Source organism: Numenius arquata, chromosome 8 (assembly GCF_964106895.1).
Source record: "Numenius arquata chromosome 8, bNumArq3.hap1.1, whole genome shotgun sequence".
NCBI classification, from domain to species: Eukaryota; Metazoa; Chordata; class Aves; order Charadriiformes; family Scolopacidae; genus Numenius; species Numenius arquata.
The window spans coordinates 34,741,647-34,760,748 of NC_133583.1; the positions used below are offsets into that span (position 1 = coordinate 34,741,647).

The window sequence follows — 19,102 nt, forward strand, 5'->3', positions numbered from 1 at the left end:
TTAAGGTGAAGTGATAAAAGTCTATTCCTCGTTCTTGATGTTTGTAGCTTTGATCATGTTCTCCAGGGCAACCTACCCTTAGAAACGAGAGTGCAGTCATTAGAAAAAGAAATCAATTAACAAACTCAAGAAAATCAACTACCTGTTTCTTACAAGCATGCTGACTCTGGGTTAAAGTAAGGTGTTGATATTTGCACTGATGATCAGCTTCTACCCTTTTTCATACAGGTGCATGTTTCACGGGGAGTTGGCAAAAAGTACATGGGTTTCACACTTGCATATTCGTGAATGTGCCACTCTTTGTTTTCCTTCTCACTGCTGGGGGCCAGAATGGCATCTTGTTCTATGTTTTATTATTGAAAATAAGAGTAGAAGCTGGTATGCAACTGAGAACATGGACTTCTGCCATGTGTTTTGAATATGTGAGGCTGAACTTCCTTTAGTACAAAGCAATCTTGAGTGGTGCTTCTGCATGTGTATGTTTTTAGATGCATGCTTGGAATTTGGTTGTCTTATAGAGGCTTTAGTTTATTAAATGCAATTGAGTTGTCCTTTCCTTGCACGTATCTGGACTCTTCACTTTACAGCCCCAAGTTTCTTTCGGGTCCTGTTTTTCTTGGAGAAAGGGTGGAAGGGGGAAGTTGAGCTGAGCATACAGCATATCCTTGTGTATGTGCATCTGTAAATTCACTTCGAGGTTTTACAGTTATTATATGAGCTGATAGGATCTGGAAAGGCTGTACGCTTGCTTACCACTAAAATGCTTGGCACATGGGTGTTATGATGATGTGTTTCCTTCTCAGTATCTAGGATGATGTCTTCCTGGTACATCCCTATAGGCTCAGGATTGTACAAGCACCCTTGTTACTCTGTCTGCACACCCTCCGGGAGGGTAAAATAAACTTTCCATTGTAAGGGTGGTCTCGTAGGAGAAACAAATGTTTTACATAATTACAAACAGCATTATATGTATAGAAAAATCTTAATTTACAATTTCAGCATGTAATTAACTGGGTATAACTGCTATTTTGGAGGGAGTGTGCTCATATAACTTGCCTGCATAGGCCAACTCTCAACATCTACTGAACCTGGAGAGCTAGCAGAGGAGTCATGCTGTAGAAACTCCCAAGTGAAGATTATTAACTGCCAGGCTGAAGGAGGAAATCATAAAGGGAAGGGTAGGGCTGAAACAGTTCCTTTAAGAGTGTTTTCTGGCTCCAGTCTGAGAAGCTACTAGTACATCAGGAGAATTTAACTGTGGACCGCTTTGCTTCTGCGTGGAGCCATCCCACCCTCGTTGAACAGAGTTTGTGACATCTGTAGACCTGATGGTGACCTAAAACATTTGATTGACTGCCAGAGCCTGCTGGGTCCTGTGACTGGTAGCTCTCAAGGACGGCAGCCTTCCTTGCTGAAGGAAGCCTTGTCTGTTTTTACCTGACTTGGGACTGTTTTCAGTGCGTGTTTAGAGACAGGGTAGTCGCTGTTCTGGATGGGCATGCATGCACCAAGTTGAGCTATCATTGCTAATTTATATCTAGGAAGTTTCCTGCAGGCTTTGGGCTTAAGGAAGTGGTGCAGTGGTGTGTTAATCTTGATCCGTTGGTGAAAACCAGGCTTTCTGCTTTAGCAGTGAGAACTTGTCACTTAGGTAATTTTTCCGTTTTCTCGTGGCTGAGCCTTTTTATTGAGACCAGGCAGCTAATCTTGGGAGCAGGTTATGTGAGCAGTGGATTCTTCTCACGAGCATGGTCCTGTTTGAGACCTATCTTGGTTAATGATTTCAGTCAAGCGTTATTTGTTTTGATCTCTATCCTCATAAGCCTTTTGACTTGGCCACCTTTAGCTTGATTTAACTGGGGTACCTCAACTATCCTTACTAAATTTAGTGATGGTTTGCTGTTAACTGTACAGAGTGGAGATTTCTTTAGGAGGTGGTGCTTGCTTTTGCCACATCCCTCCCTAAATGAGTAGATATTTCGGATGCTTGTGTGCTTGCGTTGTTGCTCCGTTTCCACTCCTGTTTTAAGGAGTAGTAGTGGTGCAGCAAGCAGAGGACAAGGCAGCAAGTATCCTGTGCATGCAGTAGCCAAAATACTGCTGTCCAGTAAATATGAATTGGATTTGTGCTGACAGTATCTCTATAATACCTTTGTTGATGCATGAAGGACATTAATTGTAAATACCTGGTTCATGTATACTGCTAGGTGTATTTGACCTCCTCGCTCTTTTAGCAACAGAAACAAATGTTTCAGTTTTGCTTTTCTGGTAATGAAAATATTGTGCTGGTAAGGCTTTCTCTGTTGAAACTCTATAGTTCTGTAACTAAACATTTCATCAGGTGACAGCTGTTGTGAGTGTTGCTGTTTTTTGAACAGCCAGAAGGCAATGGAACCTGGGCTCTGCCAGGTGAGATTGCTTGAGTTGTAGGCTGAAAGCAGTGTTAGCCTCTCCAGCCTCCTCTTTCATGAGAATATAGACCAGGAGGGATTGTATTACCCAAAATGTAAAGTGGTTGACAGTTTCAGGACCAAGCTGCTGAATAATTTGAAAAGTGGAGCTTACCGAAAGAAACTGGCCTGAAATTGAATCGGAAATCCAGAGTATGAGGAGGCATGTATTTCCCGTAAGATAAGTCATAAAGTAAGCAGGTCATCATAAGTTTATGCACTCTGTTGACGCTCATCTTTAATTCAGGGCAGCAGCTCTGTGGATTGGGCAGAGGAAATATTTGCAACTGTGAAGTTACTTCTTTATCACGTGTCTGGAAATGCACATTGTAGCCAACAGTGGTAGTGAGTGTGGGAAGAGGATGGCTTCACCCCCAGTACCTCTGTAGGCTAGTGTGGTCCACAGTGTAAGACTTTGGGGAGGAAAGGTAGGGAGCATTCGGCAAGGTCAGTCCTCAGAAACCGCTTGTAGCTTGAAAGGTAAATGTAAGTTGGGAAGGATAAAAATACTTTTGGGCATTTTTGCAACTTGATCACCTAAAAGCCCATAAGGTTATTAGGTAGCTCAGACATGTCTAATCTTCTAAATATATGACCTCTAGACAATGTGTGTTCTTTCTTTCGCGGTACCCCCTCCTGATTTTCTTTTCCATGCACCCATGTAGACTTAATCAACAGCTGCCATGAAGACAGCAGAGGGGGAAGCTATTTTGCAATAGCATTTTAAAAGTATATGAGAGCAAAAAGAAAGTCTCTTACGTTTATTGCTAATTGAAAACAATTATTTTATTGCCTTTGTGGGAAAATTTCCATCTTCTGTGGTCTGTAGGCTGTCATTCGAGTTGTAGCTGCTGGACTGTTGCAAGTATGCTTGTCTTTGTGTTACAGCAGTTCAGTAGCTGTGTATTATAGTATTGCTTTCTAATAAGTTGTGTATATACTCAGCTTCAGAAAAAAATGTTATAGGATAGAAAGGCTTTTGGGGTAGATTTGCATATGTGGGTGCTTCTGCTCTATAAAAGTACAGGCAAGAGGAAGAAATTAATCTTGAGTTTGTGCCAGAATGTGGTGATATATGTGATGGTTCTTACTGCCTTGCAGTATTGCCACGCTCCTCAACCACTGCTTTAGCCTAATCATAGGGAATTCCATAATGTGCACGAGTGATGCTGTTAATTATGATCGTGATGTGGATGTATGGCTGATTAATTCAGGCATTGTGAGTTTAAGCTGCAAGCTGTTGTGAAGATATGGGATTGAGTCTCCAACTTTTGTTGAGGCGGTTGTGTGGTAAGGGGAGGGGTGAGCTTTGTGTGTTGCGGCGGGAGCTGTGGGTCAGGAGACGTGCTGTGCTTGTGGGGTGCAGAGTGGATAGGCTAGTCCTTTTCTTCAGTCCTGTAAGTAAGCAAGCCAATAAATTGGCAAGGATAGACAGTCTGTTATGTTTGAAGAGTCTGACTCATTTTGCTTGCTATCAGGCTCTACTTTTCTGTCCCTAGACTTTTTTTTTTGTTTGTTTTAGTGTACTCTTTCCTTCCTGTTCTGCGGTAGGAGCTGAGATGCATATCTTCCTGTTGTTTAGAGGTTTGTTAATTTTGTCTCTTTCCCCATCCTCTCTTTCAGCCCAGGGCACGGAGACTCTGGCTGTTGTACACATACAGGATGTCTCCCATTGACGACTGGGTTGTTGGGAGCCTGTGGAAGGTTTCTGTTATCCGATGTGTGTGTGTGCACTTGTAGCTACTGTCCTGAAAGCAAACTGGGAATAGGATTAGTTGGGTGGGCAGTTTGAGGAGGATGCACTTCCACGACATGGGAGGAAGCTGGAGATGACGGAGGGGAAGTGCTGCTCAAGGGGGAAACGAGGCGTTTTGGAGCATAGGGGTCAGTGGAGCATGGTGCTGTACCTCCTTTGAACCTGGTGTGTGGGAAACCAGCCTTCGTGGGTTTTGTTGCTTGTGGAGTGCTCTCACCTGCCAAAGCATCAGTTTGGAGAGGGGTTCGTTGAACTTAAAATTTCCTTGTTGTACATGTAGAACAGTAACTTGAGCATTTCTCTGTGCAGGATAACATTTTAATTTTAGTTGAAGTATTTTAAAACTATGAAAAATGGAAATGACTCCCCTCCTATCTGCTCACATTCTGGTCTATGTGATTTGCAGTGCTCCCTGCATTACTTGCAGAGAGGAAGAAACCCTTTTCCAGGTAATTTGAGTAATGGGAAATAGGTCTCCATTAGTTGCGTAGCTACTGGTGAAATGCTTAACATAGTTGTGGGATTAGTCTAAAACATGGATGAGATGTACTGGGCTGTGCATTTGTGACATGATGAAGTCATCAAGCACTGGTCTAAGTCTGCACCTCTACACTGTGTCACGTGTCAGCGCTTAAAGGATCCCATGGGACAGCTTCGGCGCTGCCTTTCTGCCAGCAACGTGCAGTTGGCTGTTTTGTGTGAGGTTTGTTTGCAGCTGCTGATCACGGAGTGTGGGTTTGGGGATGTTCCTGCTGCTGAGCAAAACAATGTTTTGGGGATTTTATTATTTAAAACTGTTGGATTACCACCGTGAGCTATTCTTTGGTAAACCATTCATCTGTGATAAACTTTCTTTAAATCCGTGCCAGATTTTGCAATCAATAAACTGTAGTTACATGAAAAATGGAGTTAATCTTCACTTGAGGTGGAGAGTGTGTCTGTGAGAATATATGCTCATATGTGCACCCAAAAAAGCTGTTAGAAAAATGAACTATGAACATTTGTAACAGTCACCTGAAACCTGTGGAATTAAAGACAGGGTTATATTTTCAATGCAGAGATTGGCATTTCCTTTAGTTTTCATTTTTTTATTTTCTGTCACAGTATTCACAAATGTAACATTTTTTTATTTTTTTTTTCACTGGCCTCAGCTAAAGTACCCGAAGGGAGGGGTAGCTGGTTGTCTTGGGAGTAATGAGAGGGGTAGAGGGAATGAACTTGTCCTTTGTTCAGGTGGTGGAGCCATGAGGTGAGAGGTGGCCGGTAGGCTTGGAGGCACCTCGAAGCTTCCATATTCTCCATTGCAGTGCCCTTGTAGGGCACGGATGGTTCTGCTGTGGGAGAAAAGATTTCTCTTTACTCTGCTGATCTGTAAATTACTTAAAGCCTGTCATTGTTATTTCAGTCAGCAGTTGTTACTGCTGAAGCTGCCAAATATCTGTTTGGTTTTGTGACTTCTGGTAGAGTTGGTCAAAGTAATGTTGAGCCCGTTGTTTCCCATTTGGTGTGCTGCACAGAGCGGGTGCTTGGGAGTGGCAGTTTAGGCTCTGGTTACTTGGGTGTTTTAACCATTTCTGGGAGCTTTGCTTTTCTACAAACCAGATATCCAGTCTGAATTCCTTAGATGAGATCATTCTCCAGTCTAAAGCCTGCAGGGAAGTGACATTTGAGAGGAACCGACTCTTGCAGGCAGGGAGAAAGTTTTGGAGTCTCTCAAATGTGTGTTAGTGTGAAGACAGAGGATGAGAGGTCTGAGAGGTCTGGAGCACAGAATGCCAAAAAAAAAAAAAAAAAAAAGGTCTAGTATTTTTATGCTTTATTAGTCCAGATTGCACTATGTAACTCAAGGTACACAGACAACCCAGGATGTGCGCTGTTTGAGTATTGACATTGCAACCTCTTCATTCATCACTTCAACCAAGACCGTGTTGAGGCTTCATTGTCAAGGTGTCTTTGCAACTCATATGACACGTTCCTTAGTAAGACAAGACCTTGGGAAACCCATTTCCTTTAAAATTGTCACTTTTTGGCATTGTAACCCTTGGGATTCTTAACTTGTGACCTCTCTCCTGAGGCAGCCCAGCCCTGTTGAAGGAACATGAGGGTGCTTGAGTTGTTTGCAGGCAGTGGAAGCTGCAGTTCCTGCTGGGTCATTTGCCCAGCGGTCGCTGCTGTGCTCGTGTCTCACGCAGCAAGTAGCTTGGCCTGTTAACTCCAGGATATACCTATGGATAATGTGAGCTGTAGGCAGTAGTCTGAAAAAAATCTGTGTGACTGGAGCTTGAGTTAGTGCTACACTGGGAATTGGAAGGGTTACTGTAGGACGTGATGGGAGAATGAATGCTCTGGTGTTTCTCTGGCCACCCTGGAGGTAAGAAGGGAATCTTACTCTCACGGTGCAGCTTTTCAGGAGCAGAGGCCCTTGGGGATGCCGTCCTTCCTCTGGGCTGGGGAGGAGGTAATACCGACTACCTTTTTAAGGAGCATTTCAGGGAGATTGAGGCTAACAACTTCGGTAGTTGTCTCTATTTACAGAAGGCTAAACGTCCATTCATCGTGAGAGCATCATGCTAATGTCCTCGTTGCAGATTATCCGAGTGGTGCCCAGGGGCTATGGGCGTTTTGCTCCAAACACCAGTGAGCTGGGAAATCTGGAGGCAAATCGTCTTAAATTTAGTAGATAGTCTTGGAAGGAATCGTTGTTAGATCTGCATGCAAGGTCAGCACCCGATGGTGTGTGACTGTGGGCGGGAGGTGATATACAGCCCTCTTTTGGCCTCACTTTGGCGTCTGGAGTATTGGGAGATAAAGTCCAAGTCCATTCAGTACTCTTGAGCTTCTGTTTCCTTACCTCTAAAAAGGAGTATTTAAGCTTGGAGCTCAGTAATACCAAATAATTTATATGGCACTCCTTGATGCTTCTCTGAATTTTTCTTTGAAGGCACTACCTTGGGTAAATAAGTCATTTTCTTCTTGTAATTTAAGACGTTTATCCTGCTTGAAAATAGGAGTGTTACTGACCTGTTACTGACCTGTTTGGCTTACTATGTGGAGTTTTGTTGAAGGTATTCTAGGATAATATAGGTGTAAAAGACCAGGAAGTAGAGAAAAAGATAAGGAAGAAAGAATGAAACTATTGGTATTCAAAGTAAACGGGCACTAATGTAGGGTGAGCTGGAGGGGAAGAGGAAAGATCGGCATAGTGCCCATGAGAAGTGGCTGATTTTGATAAGAAGAGGAAGCAAGTAACAGTCATCAGTGTGATCAAAGTGGAAATAATCTGATCAGAGGGAGAAGGAAGATCATATGCTTTGCTTTCCAGGCTGACAGTAGAGCTCCATTCCCCCCTCCCCGCAAAAGTGAGTTTATTGCCTTCAGATTGCACAAATGTATGTTCCTTATACTGGCGTGGATTTTGTATTTCCTCGCTTGAAAGCCTGGATTTAGTAGGAACATTTGAAATACTGACGGTGCCAAGAAATGAATTTGGTATGGTGTCTGTAACAGGTAGACATGTGAGGTTTTGATTCAATTTATAGCAGTTCATATTTTAAAGAGTCTTTTTTCTTTTTGTCAGATTATGTCTACTTCGAAAATTCTTCAAGTAACCCATATTTGATACGAAGAATAGAAGAGCTCAATAAGGTAAACAATTTTTTCCATCAAGTGTTTGAAGTTAATTTCATTTATGATCTGTTTTATTTGATTAAAATCAAAACAAGTCTTTAGCGGTTCTCTGGTAATTAGAAGCTTAAAAATACTTTTGTTCCGATAATTTTCTGGAATGCTTTGAGACCTGCCAGATTGTTCTTCTCCTTTGGTATGAAAGGACAGAGAGCATCAATGGTAGGTTATTCTCAAGGTGATTGTGCCCACCTGTAGGGCAGGACATTTCTGCAGTTCTTCAATTCTGTGCCAGGATCATGCAATATGAAGATAATATAACAGTTTGTCAGGAGGACAGAGAGCTTTGTAATATGATCTTTCTTGGGAGAGACTCTAGTTCAACAGGAAGGTTTGGAGCTATTATCTGTTTCCTAAGACTTTGTCTTTGCTGCTTGTCCTTCAGGCCAGTGTATTATTTCATCTGCCAAATTTCCCTTTTATTGAATCTATAAGGCAAACGTGATAGCTTGCATGTGGGAAGCCAGTTGAAGTCGTCGATGCTGAAATTTCACCTAGTTGAGGAGGGAAGACTGTTCTGAAGCCGTTATGTGTCCTAAACATGCCACTTTCTCCGGTTTGTTACCAGCGTGTCCATTGCAGCCCACACAGAAGGAATATAACATCACTGGTTTGGATTTGAATTTAAATGAACTGACTAAAATTAGGTCTTTTTTCTTCAGCCACCAGTGATGGAAAAACATGTCTTTCTACAACAGTTACTTGGAAGAGAAAATTTATCAGTATAATGACAAATAATGAATCCGAAGGCTAGGACTTCCTTGTAACTATTTCTTTTTAGTGGAGGTCTTTTGCAGAAATACTTGGTCTCTCTTCCATTAATGAAACAAGAGTGAGTACTTACAATGTTCCCAGTGGAGAGTGGATCCATACACCTGAGATATCACTAGCTGTATTCCATCAGTTACAGGGTACAGGTTTGTTGATGACTTTCTAGGAAAGTGGGTTTCCCTCACACACGCTCTTCTTTTCCCTCTTCATTCTCCACATCCCACCTCCCATTATTTCTCTGACTTCTTTGGAATGGGTCTTTCAGGTTGAAATGAATCGTGTATCTTGTGTTGCCTTTTTTCACTCGGAGTAAATGAAGCCTGGGCAATTAAATGAAATAAATAATTCTACATTGTAGCTGTCTGTGTTTTAACAAGATGGCTCCTGCCTTTGTATTTTAGTTCCTCAAAATTTAAAGGAAAAGGATAGAAATTCTGCAGGCTCTGTACCAAAACCTGGTGCATTGTAAGAGGGAATATTTGTGCATGTATGTATTATCTGATTATTTTTTTCTTTGTGTTAGGAAAACTGGTATTATAAAAGATTAACCTTTTCCTCCATTCACATCTTAGCAACAAGTATGTATATCAGTATTTATTTTGTTTCCTTGTGGACAGATTGCTGGTCCACTGCCTTTTTTTTGGAGAATTCCCAGAGGGGAGTTTGTATCTTAGTCTTTTAGTTTCTTAAACTGTGTGCCATCGCTCTGATTTTCCAGGACTCTTCAGTAGTAGGATACAACTCTTTTAAGTTATGTTTTCATTATTTTTTTTTATTTTAGAGACATTAGACCTACTGTTACAAAGCAGTAGGTGTAGTTCCCCTAGAGTTTGTATAAAGTCAGTTTCGCAACTTTGCAGGTGCCACCCTACAAGTGATTGATCACCTATCTTATTTAAAGAGAAAAAAAAAAAACTCAAACCTTTCAAAAACGCAGACTTTTTTGTATGTTGTCACTGGTATAGAGTTTGTTGCCTGGTGCAGCTTCCTTGGTTCTCCTTTTGGAATGATTTTTTTTTTTTTTGTGTTGGTCATTGTTTAGCTCACCAGTGCTGTCAGAGAAAGAAAACCTTATGTGATTTCTTTTGTGCAAGTAAGAATGGCTGGGTTCTTTCCTGCTTTCGTACTGTCCTGCAGAGTTTGGAGAACAGCCTAAACCTGAATTCTGTTGTTGTATTCCACAGTTGTTGTTATTAGGATTTTAAAGATGCTTTTGAATTCTATTAAACGTAGGCATCTCTTGAAAAGTAGCAAAGTGGCTTTTTAATATGTTGTAACTGCAGGTAAGTGGTTTTTTTCCTCACCCCTTGAAACATCTGTGACTGCTAAAAATGATGATCCTGCAGAAATAGTTAGGAGGAAAGGACATACTCTTTCCCTACCCTGGAATGGATCACACTGAAGTTTGTGTGTTATCTAACGTGTGCAGCTGGAGGATGCTAAAAGGTGATGCTCTGTAGCTCTTGTGCAAAATTCCGAGTTATTTGTGAAGTTTTCTAGTTGGATGTGTACAGTTCAGTTCTTGATTTGTACTCATTTTTTTCTTTTTTGCTGTTTCAGACTGCCAATGGAAATGTGGAAGCAAAGGTGGTATGTTTCTACAGAAGAAGAGACATATCAAGTACACTAATTGTATTGGCAGACAAACATGCAAGTAAGCTTGTTTGTGTTCAAATTGCTTCTATACAAAATTGCTAAACTTTGATATTGCAGTTACAAGTATCAATATTATGAATTTTAAATGTCCTTTTCTTGTATTCATCTTCAGCAAATTGTTTTACTTGTTTGGCTGACTTTTCTCTCTCTTTCTTTCTCTTTCTTCCTCACCCCTTAAACCTTTTAAAACCTCATTTGGAGTACAGTTTGGCTGTCATGGTAAGGACTGGCCAGAAGTTTTCAGTTAGGTCTGAATAAAGGCATCTTATTTGCTTCAAAGAAGTGAATTTCTTAATTTTGGGGATGAGAGGAACTATTCTCCTTGTCTCACACTACTGCTCATGAATTATTTGGTTTGGTTTGCAAATGGAAAAAAAAAAAAAAGCCTCAGACTTTATTTATGAGTAAACCAAATAGTCTGATCAGAGGAAACCGACTTGAAATGTGGCCAGCTTGAAACTTGGTTAACAAGAATTCTCTTTAAATTTCAATATTAGTAATATTTTTCGTAGTAACATAGCTTTTGTCTGAACATGCTCAGTGAATACATCTTAAAAGCACTGAATTTTAGGATATCCTAGCACTATTTGGAATACTACAAATCCTTTTGTTAGGAAAAAAAATGATGTCTAGACTGAGAGGAGACTTGAAAACTAAACTTTGTTTTGACTACCGTACTTTACGATTTAAAAAAAATAAACACACATTATGTATATAAAATAAAAAATAAACTATTATAAAATTCAGGGGGTTGTTCATGCTACCTTACTTAGTCCTCCTTTGCATGTATGCGTTAAATAACTAATTTCTTGATTTTTATTATTTTACAGAATGTTTTGTTAACTCATGTTAACATGAACTGCTCTGCCAAGGAGGTTGGAGGCATGTGAGCTACCTGGCTGAGTAGAGATGGAAGCTTATTTCTAAACAAAAAATTGGTGTTACAATTGTCTTCCAATTATAGAAACAGTTTTAAAATTCTAAAAAGTGCGTATAAAAAATAAGTTATGTGTCAGTGTAGATTAAATGTTTGCCTTTATAAACTTGTAAGGCAAGATATTGCAAAAAAATTCATATAGTTTAAAATAAAAAAAAGCACACACAGTAACTGAGAAGCTGCTGTAGGTCTGTGCATTCTAAACTCGGAAGGGGATGAGCATGGTGGACTAGCTGGCTTTCAAGTGGAGTATCCATCTCCAGGGGAGAAATAGTGCAGTATATTACATGTCGATGGGCAATTTGTCTGTGGTGCTTCCAGCCTGTTTGACTCCATCCTAGTTGCCAGTGAGGATTAGATTTAGGCTCATTACACCTTCCTCCGCCAGTTCAGTGTCCCTCTCCTCCTGTCTTTGCAAGGTGATGGATACAGTGCTAACAAAACGGATAGTTACCAAAACAGACGTGTTAAAAGGGAGAAAAAGAGTAAGCAGGTGGAATTACTAAACTGTTTTTACGTGTAAATAGTTAAGTATGTGAGATGTTGCTGTTAAGATTGCTTAAAATTTAGCAGAAAGTATGGACAGCCATATCAATCCTTGTAATTCAAGGCTTTCCTGAAGGCACATACACAAATGAAAAAGAAGCAATCGGATCTGGGCATGTCAAAATTATGATTTAGCTGCCAAGCATTACTGTCTTTTAATGTGCTTCTTGGTGTAAATATGAATAGACTGTGATGTATATGTAATACAGATCTACATAGTTGTACTGCATGGGGATTGATTAAATCAGATATTCAGTTTTAACAATGAATATAATGTCTTGCTGTGTTCTCAGCACTGTAGTGCCATTGGGCAAAACATGCAGCAAAACTAGTTCCTTATTGATAAATTTAAATATTTTCTGTTGTAGATTCAAGTCCAAATAAGTCCCATTGCCACTGTACCTTGGAAAAAAAAAAGTCATGTGGCACTGAGATGAGATTTGGCTGTGTTGCAGAATTGTGGCAGCAGGCAAAGCTTTTTTTGATATCTCTTCAGTGCAGCAGTACTCGTTTTATCCAAAAATACTGAAGCTTAATAGGAGCTTCACCAAAAACAACATGACTATTGATTTCTTCATCTGTGTCTCATTTCACTAGATTTAGCAAAGGAAGCAGGTAGGAACGATTCAAAGAAGCGCATGTCTGAGGCTGAAAATGAAAAATATTTGAACCCATATAAATGCTCTTTGAACCTGCAAAGGCTGATTTCTTTTTTGTGATAAGAAATCTAAGATTATTTTTTTTTCTAATGCAAACAAATAATTCATTGTTCATTTTCACATGTGTTTGAAAGACAGGAAAATTCTTCTGTAGCACAATCCTATTAATAGAGCCACCAGAGTCAACCGAGGCTGTCTCTTAGTGTAAATTTCATTAGTGACTAACATTTTTTCCAGTATGTTTCTTTCTGGTGCAGAATAAAACCGCTACTAAATGACTTCTGTTTATTTAGATAGATGTGCTGTTGCATGGCTTCCGTACTTCTTAAGAAGGGAGAAGAGAGTAAAATTAAGCTTTTGGACAGCCATTAGTTCTTTGCTCAGGAAAAAATATCTACATCCTGAATGATATAATGAAATTAAATTTAGTGGATGTTAAGATTCTAGTACAGATACTCAACACTGTCACTGACTTTGAGTTCATTTCCATAAAGTCTCCTGTTGCCTCATTTTGATGCATTTGCAGTAGATGTACGTATCTGCATCGCTGATCTTTTAACTGCCTTTGTTCAGCTGATTAATGGAGCTTTCTGACTGCAGACATTTCTGGATTCACACAGTCTTCTGTTTAAGATGCCTTTATTTTAGACCTGCTGTTGAGATAATGCAGTGAGAGCGCTAAGTAACGGGAAGATATGGCCAGAACATGAATGGAAAAAAAGAGATGTATCTTTTGTAATATTTTTTTCCCCCTTCCAATAAAGGGGAAAAAGTGACTGTGAAATGATGCAAAGTTTAAGAAAAATATAGGAAAAAAAAAACCCCAACACTTAAGCTTTAGCTTGTATAATCCATCAGATATCTGAAACAGACAAGTCTGAGAGAGATTGTCTTTTCTCATAACTTTTTATAGAAAGAGAAATGAGTTGGAAGCACCTTATTCTGTAGTTGGTGACTGTAAATTAGTACCTGATATATGCAACCCGATTTTTGGATGTGATCTGTGATCTTACTATTTTTATTACATGATACAAAGCTTGTCTGGGCTGTCCTATAAATCTTTCAGCCTTATAATGGCTTCCATACATTGTTAGCACTTTTTATTCATAAGCCTCTGTAGTCGCCTCACAAATTATTCTTGGGAATTTCTCCACCTGTTTCTGAAATGAACCTGCTTCACCAGTTGGAGACTATTTAATGTTCTTGCCCAAAGACTTTGTAGTGGTTTAAGATAGCATATTGTATGCAAACAAGATTGCAATCAGAACTTGATGGAAGAGAAGTGAGAAAGATAGTTTACTCCTCAAGCTATTGATGGATGCTGTGACTATGTATTTTCCTCTACATATAGTTTCTGTATAATGTCTTATATAATTTCTTAAGTAAATATTTCCAACAGCAGTAACGCAACCTCCTATCCTCCCTTCTAACGATCCATCTCCATCCAGCTCCAGATACTTGTGATCTGACTTATGGCCATGGTTTTTGCTTCATTAAAAATGTTTATCCTGATTTGTAAAACAATGAATGACTAGTTGGTAATGGTTGGAGGGCCAACTAGTTAGTGCCACCCAGTTTGGCAGGTTTATGGTTAGTTTTCAGCAGCTGATGTTTGGGTGCCAGGCACACACGGCAGCATGGTTTTGCAAGTGCCGAAGCTTCTAAAAATAAATGTCTTGCAGCGGTGAGGTGTCATTACTCAATCAGTCCATGAATTGCATAAGACTTGTGTGCCTAAACAGGTAGGAGGTCCATTAAGTTTGGGTTATTTTTTTTATTTAAAATTTTAGATAACACCAGTATAAATGCAGTTTGACAACAGCGTCATAAATGAGTTCTTTTTATTTTTATTAATTTCTTCCATTTTATTCCCTTTCTCCATTTTCTCCCAACACCACAAGTGCACATTTAAGAGGAGTCAAATTCGTTAATCCAGTAATGACACTTTTGGCTCTGTTGTTACTGAGAAGAGGAAACTGTTTTTTCTCTTCTGGGGATGGTGTAATGAGGAAAGATATGCCAAGTGTCCAAAATAGTGTCTGTTTGCTCTGTGGCCATGGCTGCAAAAGATGATCGCAAGAAGTTTGGGATGGGATTGTAATGGGATGTCTTGATAATGTGGCAAACTCCTTCTGAAGTGTCAAGGTATAGGGACTTTTATTTGTTAAAACTTTCACCATGTTTTTTTTATAGCTATGAATCAGTAGCTGGGTTTTGGTAAAGAGAAAATTAATAAGGCTGAAGCTTAATATAGACCATTTGAAACTGAACCTATGAGAAGGATTGTGGTGCTGTGTTGTTCATTTTTTCAAATGCAATAATTCTGTCATGTCCGTCAAGCTGCTTAGTTGAGCTTTTAAAATACCAAGAGTTTAAGCTTCCTTCGCTACTGAAGGAGCTGTTGTACAAGTCAATAGCGCTGGCTTCCCTGTGGTTCCCAATGTTTTGACCCATTTTTTTTTCCTTTTTCCTTTACATTTTGTTTCTAGTGATACCGTGATAAGTAATTAGTAATAATAGTTGACACGCCTGAGGGACTGGAAGCCATCCAGAGGGACCTGGACAAGCTTGAGAAGGGGCCCATGTGAACCTCATGGGGTTCAATAAGGCCAAGTGCCCCGACCCAAGTGGAGGACCCTGCAATCTACTGTATCAATACAGGCTCGGGATGAGGGATTGAGAGCAGCAGCCCTGCCAAGAAGGACTTGAGGATACTAGTGGATGAAAAGCTGGACATGAGCCAGCAATGTGTGTTTGCACCCAACAAAGCCAACTGTATGCTGGGCTGTATCAAAAGAAGAGTGGCCAGCAGGTTGAGGGGGGTGATTCTGCTCCTCTACTCTGCTATGGAGTCCTCAGTTCAGGAAAGACATGCACCTGTTGGAGCTGGTCCAGAGGAGGGCCACGAAAATGATCAGAGGGTTAGAACACTTATGAAGAAAACCTTGAGAGAGTTGGGGTTGTTCAGTCTGGAGAAGGCTCTGGGGAGACCTTACTGCAGCCTTTCAATACTTATAGCGGGGCTTACAAGAAAGATGGGAGCAGACATTTTAGTAGGGCATTTTGCAATCGGACAAGGGGTAATGGTTTTAAACTAAAAGAGAGTAGATTCAGACTAGACGTAACAAAGAAATTTTTTGTATTGAGGGTGGTGAAACACTGAAACAGGTGGCCCAGAGAGAGGTGGTAGATGCCCCATCCCTGGAAACATTCAAGGTCAGCCTGGACAGGGCTCTGAGCAACCTGATCTAGTTGAAGATGTCCCTGGTCATTGAAGGGGGGGTTAGACTAGATGACCTTTAAAGATCCCTTCCAACCCAAACCGCTCTATGATTCTAATTCTTCTGTTACTTCGGACTGTTTCCCATGCTGGACATCCTAGTTCGTGTGCTCTCCAACCTAATTTCTGTATCTTGTTTGCCTTTGTACTTGTATGACACCCAGAATACAGAGAAAAGGCTGGTGCTTTCTACTTATGATGTTGTGGAGAGCCCTATCTGATCTATAGCAAATTGCTATTCTTTCTAGTGTCTAGCAAATATTGATGTTTAATTTCTCGTCTCACACACCCAGTCATTTAAAATTACAATAACTGCCTCACGGATTTCTTCTGCTAACTCAAAGTTTACTCTTTCTAATTACTTCTCCCTGTATATGTTAGCTTTCACATGAGTCTTGCTGTTTGTGTCCAATCTGCCTGTCTCTTATTCCCAATATAAGTCATCTTCTAGCTTTGTTCATGTGCTATTAATGATTCTGTCATCAAATATCAAATAATACTTCATCTAATATACTCCTTGCAGCATTCCACTGGCTACTTCTGCATAGTTGATATATTGCTGTTTGTATTAAGACTAAATGTTTAGTTTTAAATCTGCATGAGCAAATCTATCAAGCAGAGAGATTAATTTTGAAGTAAGGTTTTATGAGAGCACTGAAGTCCCAATATACTGCACCTACTGACTGTATTCCCGTACCACTTGCTCTGCGGTACTGTCATAAACACAGGCAAGTCTTTCTGAAAAGATTTTTATTTTTATATATTTTTTATATAATCTAAAAACATGGAGATTTTTGTTGTTGTTGGGATTTTTTGGTGGTGTTTTGTTTTGTTTTGGTTTTGAAGACTATGGTCCTTATTTCTCAGGGGCCACCATTCCACTTGGAGCTTTGAGTGCTTGAGCTATAGGAGGGCGGAGCACGGATGTGTCAGACAGGCTTGTTCTGGAACCTGAGGCTGGGCCAGCGCCTGTTGTCACTTACAGCCTGACATGCCTTTCCCGTCTGCGCAGAGGCAGTGAGGCGGTATTAGTTGCGGTTTTTGTCAAAGCCATTTTAGCATGACTTCAGGGAGGCAGAGATGTTCCTGTGCTGGATCCAGCCCTGTATTATCTTCTCCTTCCCTTGGTTCCAAATGTATTTCCCAGGTTCATTCCCTTCAGTAATAAATCATGACTGTGGAAAAGGAGGGAAGGTGCTTGTGTAGATTTGTTTCTTATTTCTTGGAATATTCCTCCCTCTGTTTTCAGGAACTGTGACAATTTTATGGCTGGTGGTGGGGGAAGTTGTTTGTTACCTGTAGAAATGTCTGACTACTTTTTTTTTTTTAAATTTATAACTTTTTATTTTGAAAGGTTGTGCATAGCAGAGCTGGCATAAGAAGAAAATATGTGCTTCCCACCTTCCTTATTTTATTACAAAAGCTAGACGCATAAATAAAACACTATTTGGAAGATGAGCCTAGCTAAAGGGATGCAGCTCCAGAGATTAGCTTGGGTGTGCTGGCTGGTTTCATTTTGTTTGTAGATTTGATTGGCACATAGTGGTTAATATATTTATTTTTTTTTTAAATGTAATTTTTAACAGCTCTAGGCTGTTGAATACACTGAAGATACTAAGTGTTTTAGGTTGCTCCTTATGGTATTTTTCCTGCATTACACAGTGCACTATTATTCTCCAAAAACTTCTAAGTGCAGGCATGAATGCCTTTTCCTTTGTGCATCCTTGGGTTTTTAGGCAGGCTGGCTTGGAACTTGCTGACTGGTTTGTGGATTGCTGCTGGTATATTTATAGTGTAGGTCAGCAGCCACAATATTCATTTTCAACTAAAACAGAATCCACTTCAGTAAATAAATTGCAGAACCATGGAACTGTGGCACAAATATAAATTTGGTGTTCTACTTCCTAGGAAAATATTAAAATTTAAGTGCATGCTGCTGTATGCTTAACAGCTCGTGTGGTATAAGAGCTATTGTATGTTGCAGTCTGGTTTAATTATGCTACTATTTTTTTCCTTCCTTGCTGGAGCAGCTTACCTGAGGGGCATATAAACCACAGGTCTTTTTCCAAGACAGTAAAACAGTGATAAATTGTGGGGAACCTGAAGGATACATAATTTTTTGTCACCCCCTTTGGCATAATGGTGGCCTATTTAAAACTAAATGCAATTTTAGTGTTTTATAAAATGTTTGCTTTATTTTGGGATAACTATGAGGATTATAGTTAAATAAGCTTAAGGGTATATAAATCATAATTGTGCCTGTATGTATTTCTGATTAGAAATGTTTCTTGGCAACAACTATTGAATTAAGCTGCAGGCAGAAGTCTGCTCTCTGAGGGTACTGCTGCCATAAAATTAGAGTTTTACTGTTCATGTATGAGACTTTATAGCTTGTTCTACTATAGTCTGGAAACTTTACCCATGGTTCTGGAAAATACAGTAACTGCCTTAATTTCTTAAGGAGGAAAAAGTCTGTTTCTTTTGCTGTCCATCATCATGGAGAAGCTTTGCAGCTTATTTTGGAGTATTTTGCCTTTTACAGCTTTATCTTGCATAATTGACAGGATACTTGATAACACAAAACATACTAGTAATTTATTTTTTATGAGAAAGGTGCCTGGAGATGTTTTGGATCAGTCGTGTATCGGTGTGGATGGGATTCCATATATTTTCCTTGGCATTCACTTAAAAGCTGGTTGAATGTAGATAGGATAACTCAAAGCCAGAGGTGGTGGATCCTGACTGACTGCAGAGTAAAGTGAGCTTTTGAAATGCAGCAGTCCTGCGTGCGGTGTGGCAGGCTGGTTACAAGACCGACCTTAGGCACTTGGTTACATTCCAGTTAATCTTGTGACTATGTTCTATTGACTCTGCTTGGGGTGAAGAGAATAAAATACACTAAATAAACTAACCTTTTCCGTGGGCATTTCCTGCAAAAGCTGTTGAAGTTGGGATGGGACAGTCTGTGATATCCTGGAGGAAGTGTAAGGTCTAAGGTGGCTGATGCCTGACAAAGAGCAAAGACTTTGCTTTTACTGCCTCATTTATTGTGTGCCAGGTTCTTCCCAGTGAAGCGAACAGTGCAGTGATGGTCTCCAAGAGCAGCTCCCTTCAGAGCTTGTCTGTTGGGAGCAGATTTGTGTGACTTAGAATCATAGAATCATAGAATCTAGGTTGGAAGAGACCCTTGGGATCATCGAGTCCAACCATCTACCCTACTCTACAAAGTTCTCCCCTATACCATATCCCCCAACACCACATCTAAACGTCTCTTAAACACATCCAGGGATGGTGACTCAACCGCCTCCCTGGGCAGCCTATTCCAATGCCCGACCACTCTTTCTGTGAAGAATTCTTTCCTAA

General features: G+C 40.1%; 1 protein-coding gene across 1 annotated transcript in view; it reads left to right on the forward strand.

Moving 5' to 3' along the window:
* The window catches only part of MTA1 (metastasis associated 1), an 86,482-nt gene that overhangs the window by 11,249 nt on the left and 56,131 nt on the right, over window positions 1–19,102 (forward strand). Inside the window, exons 2-3 of the mRNA XM_074151775.1 lie at window positions 7,784–7,851; window positions 10,222–10,315. Coding sequence (XP_074007876.1) covers window positions 7,784–7,851; window positions 10,222–10,315 — 162 coding nt within the window. The remainder of the gene's footprint in view (window positions 1–7,783; window positions 7,852–10,221; window positions 10,316–19,102) is intronic.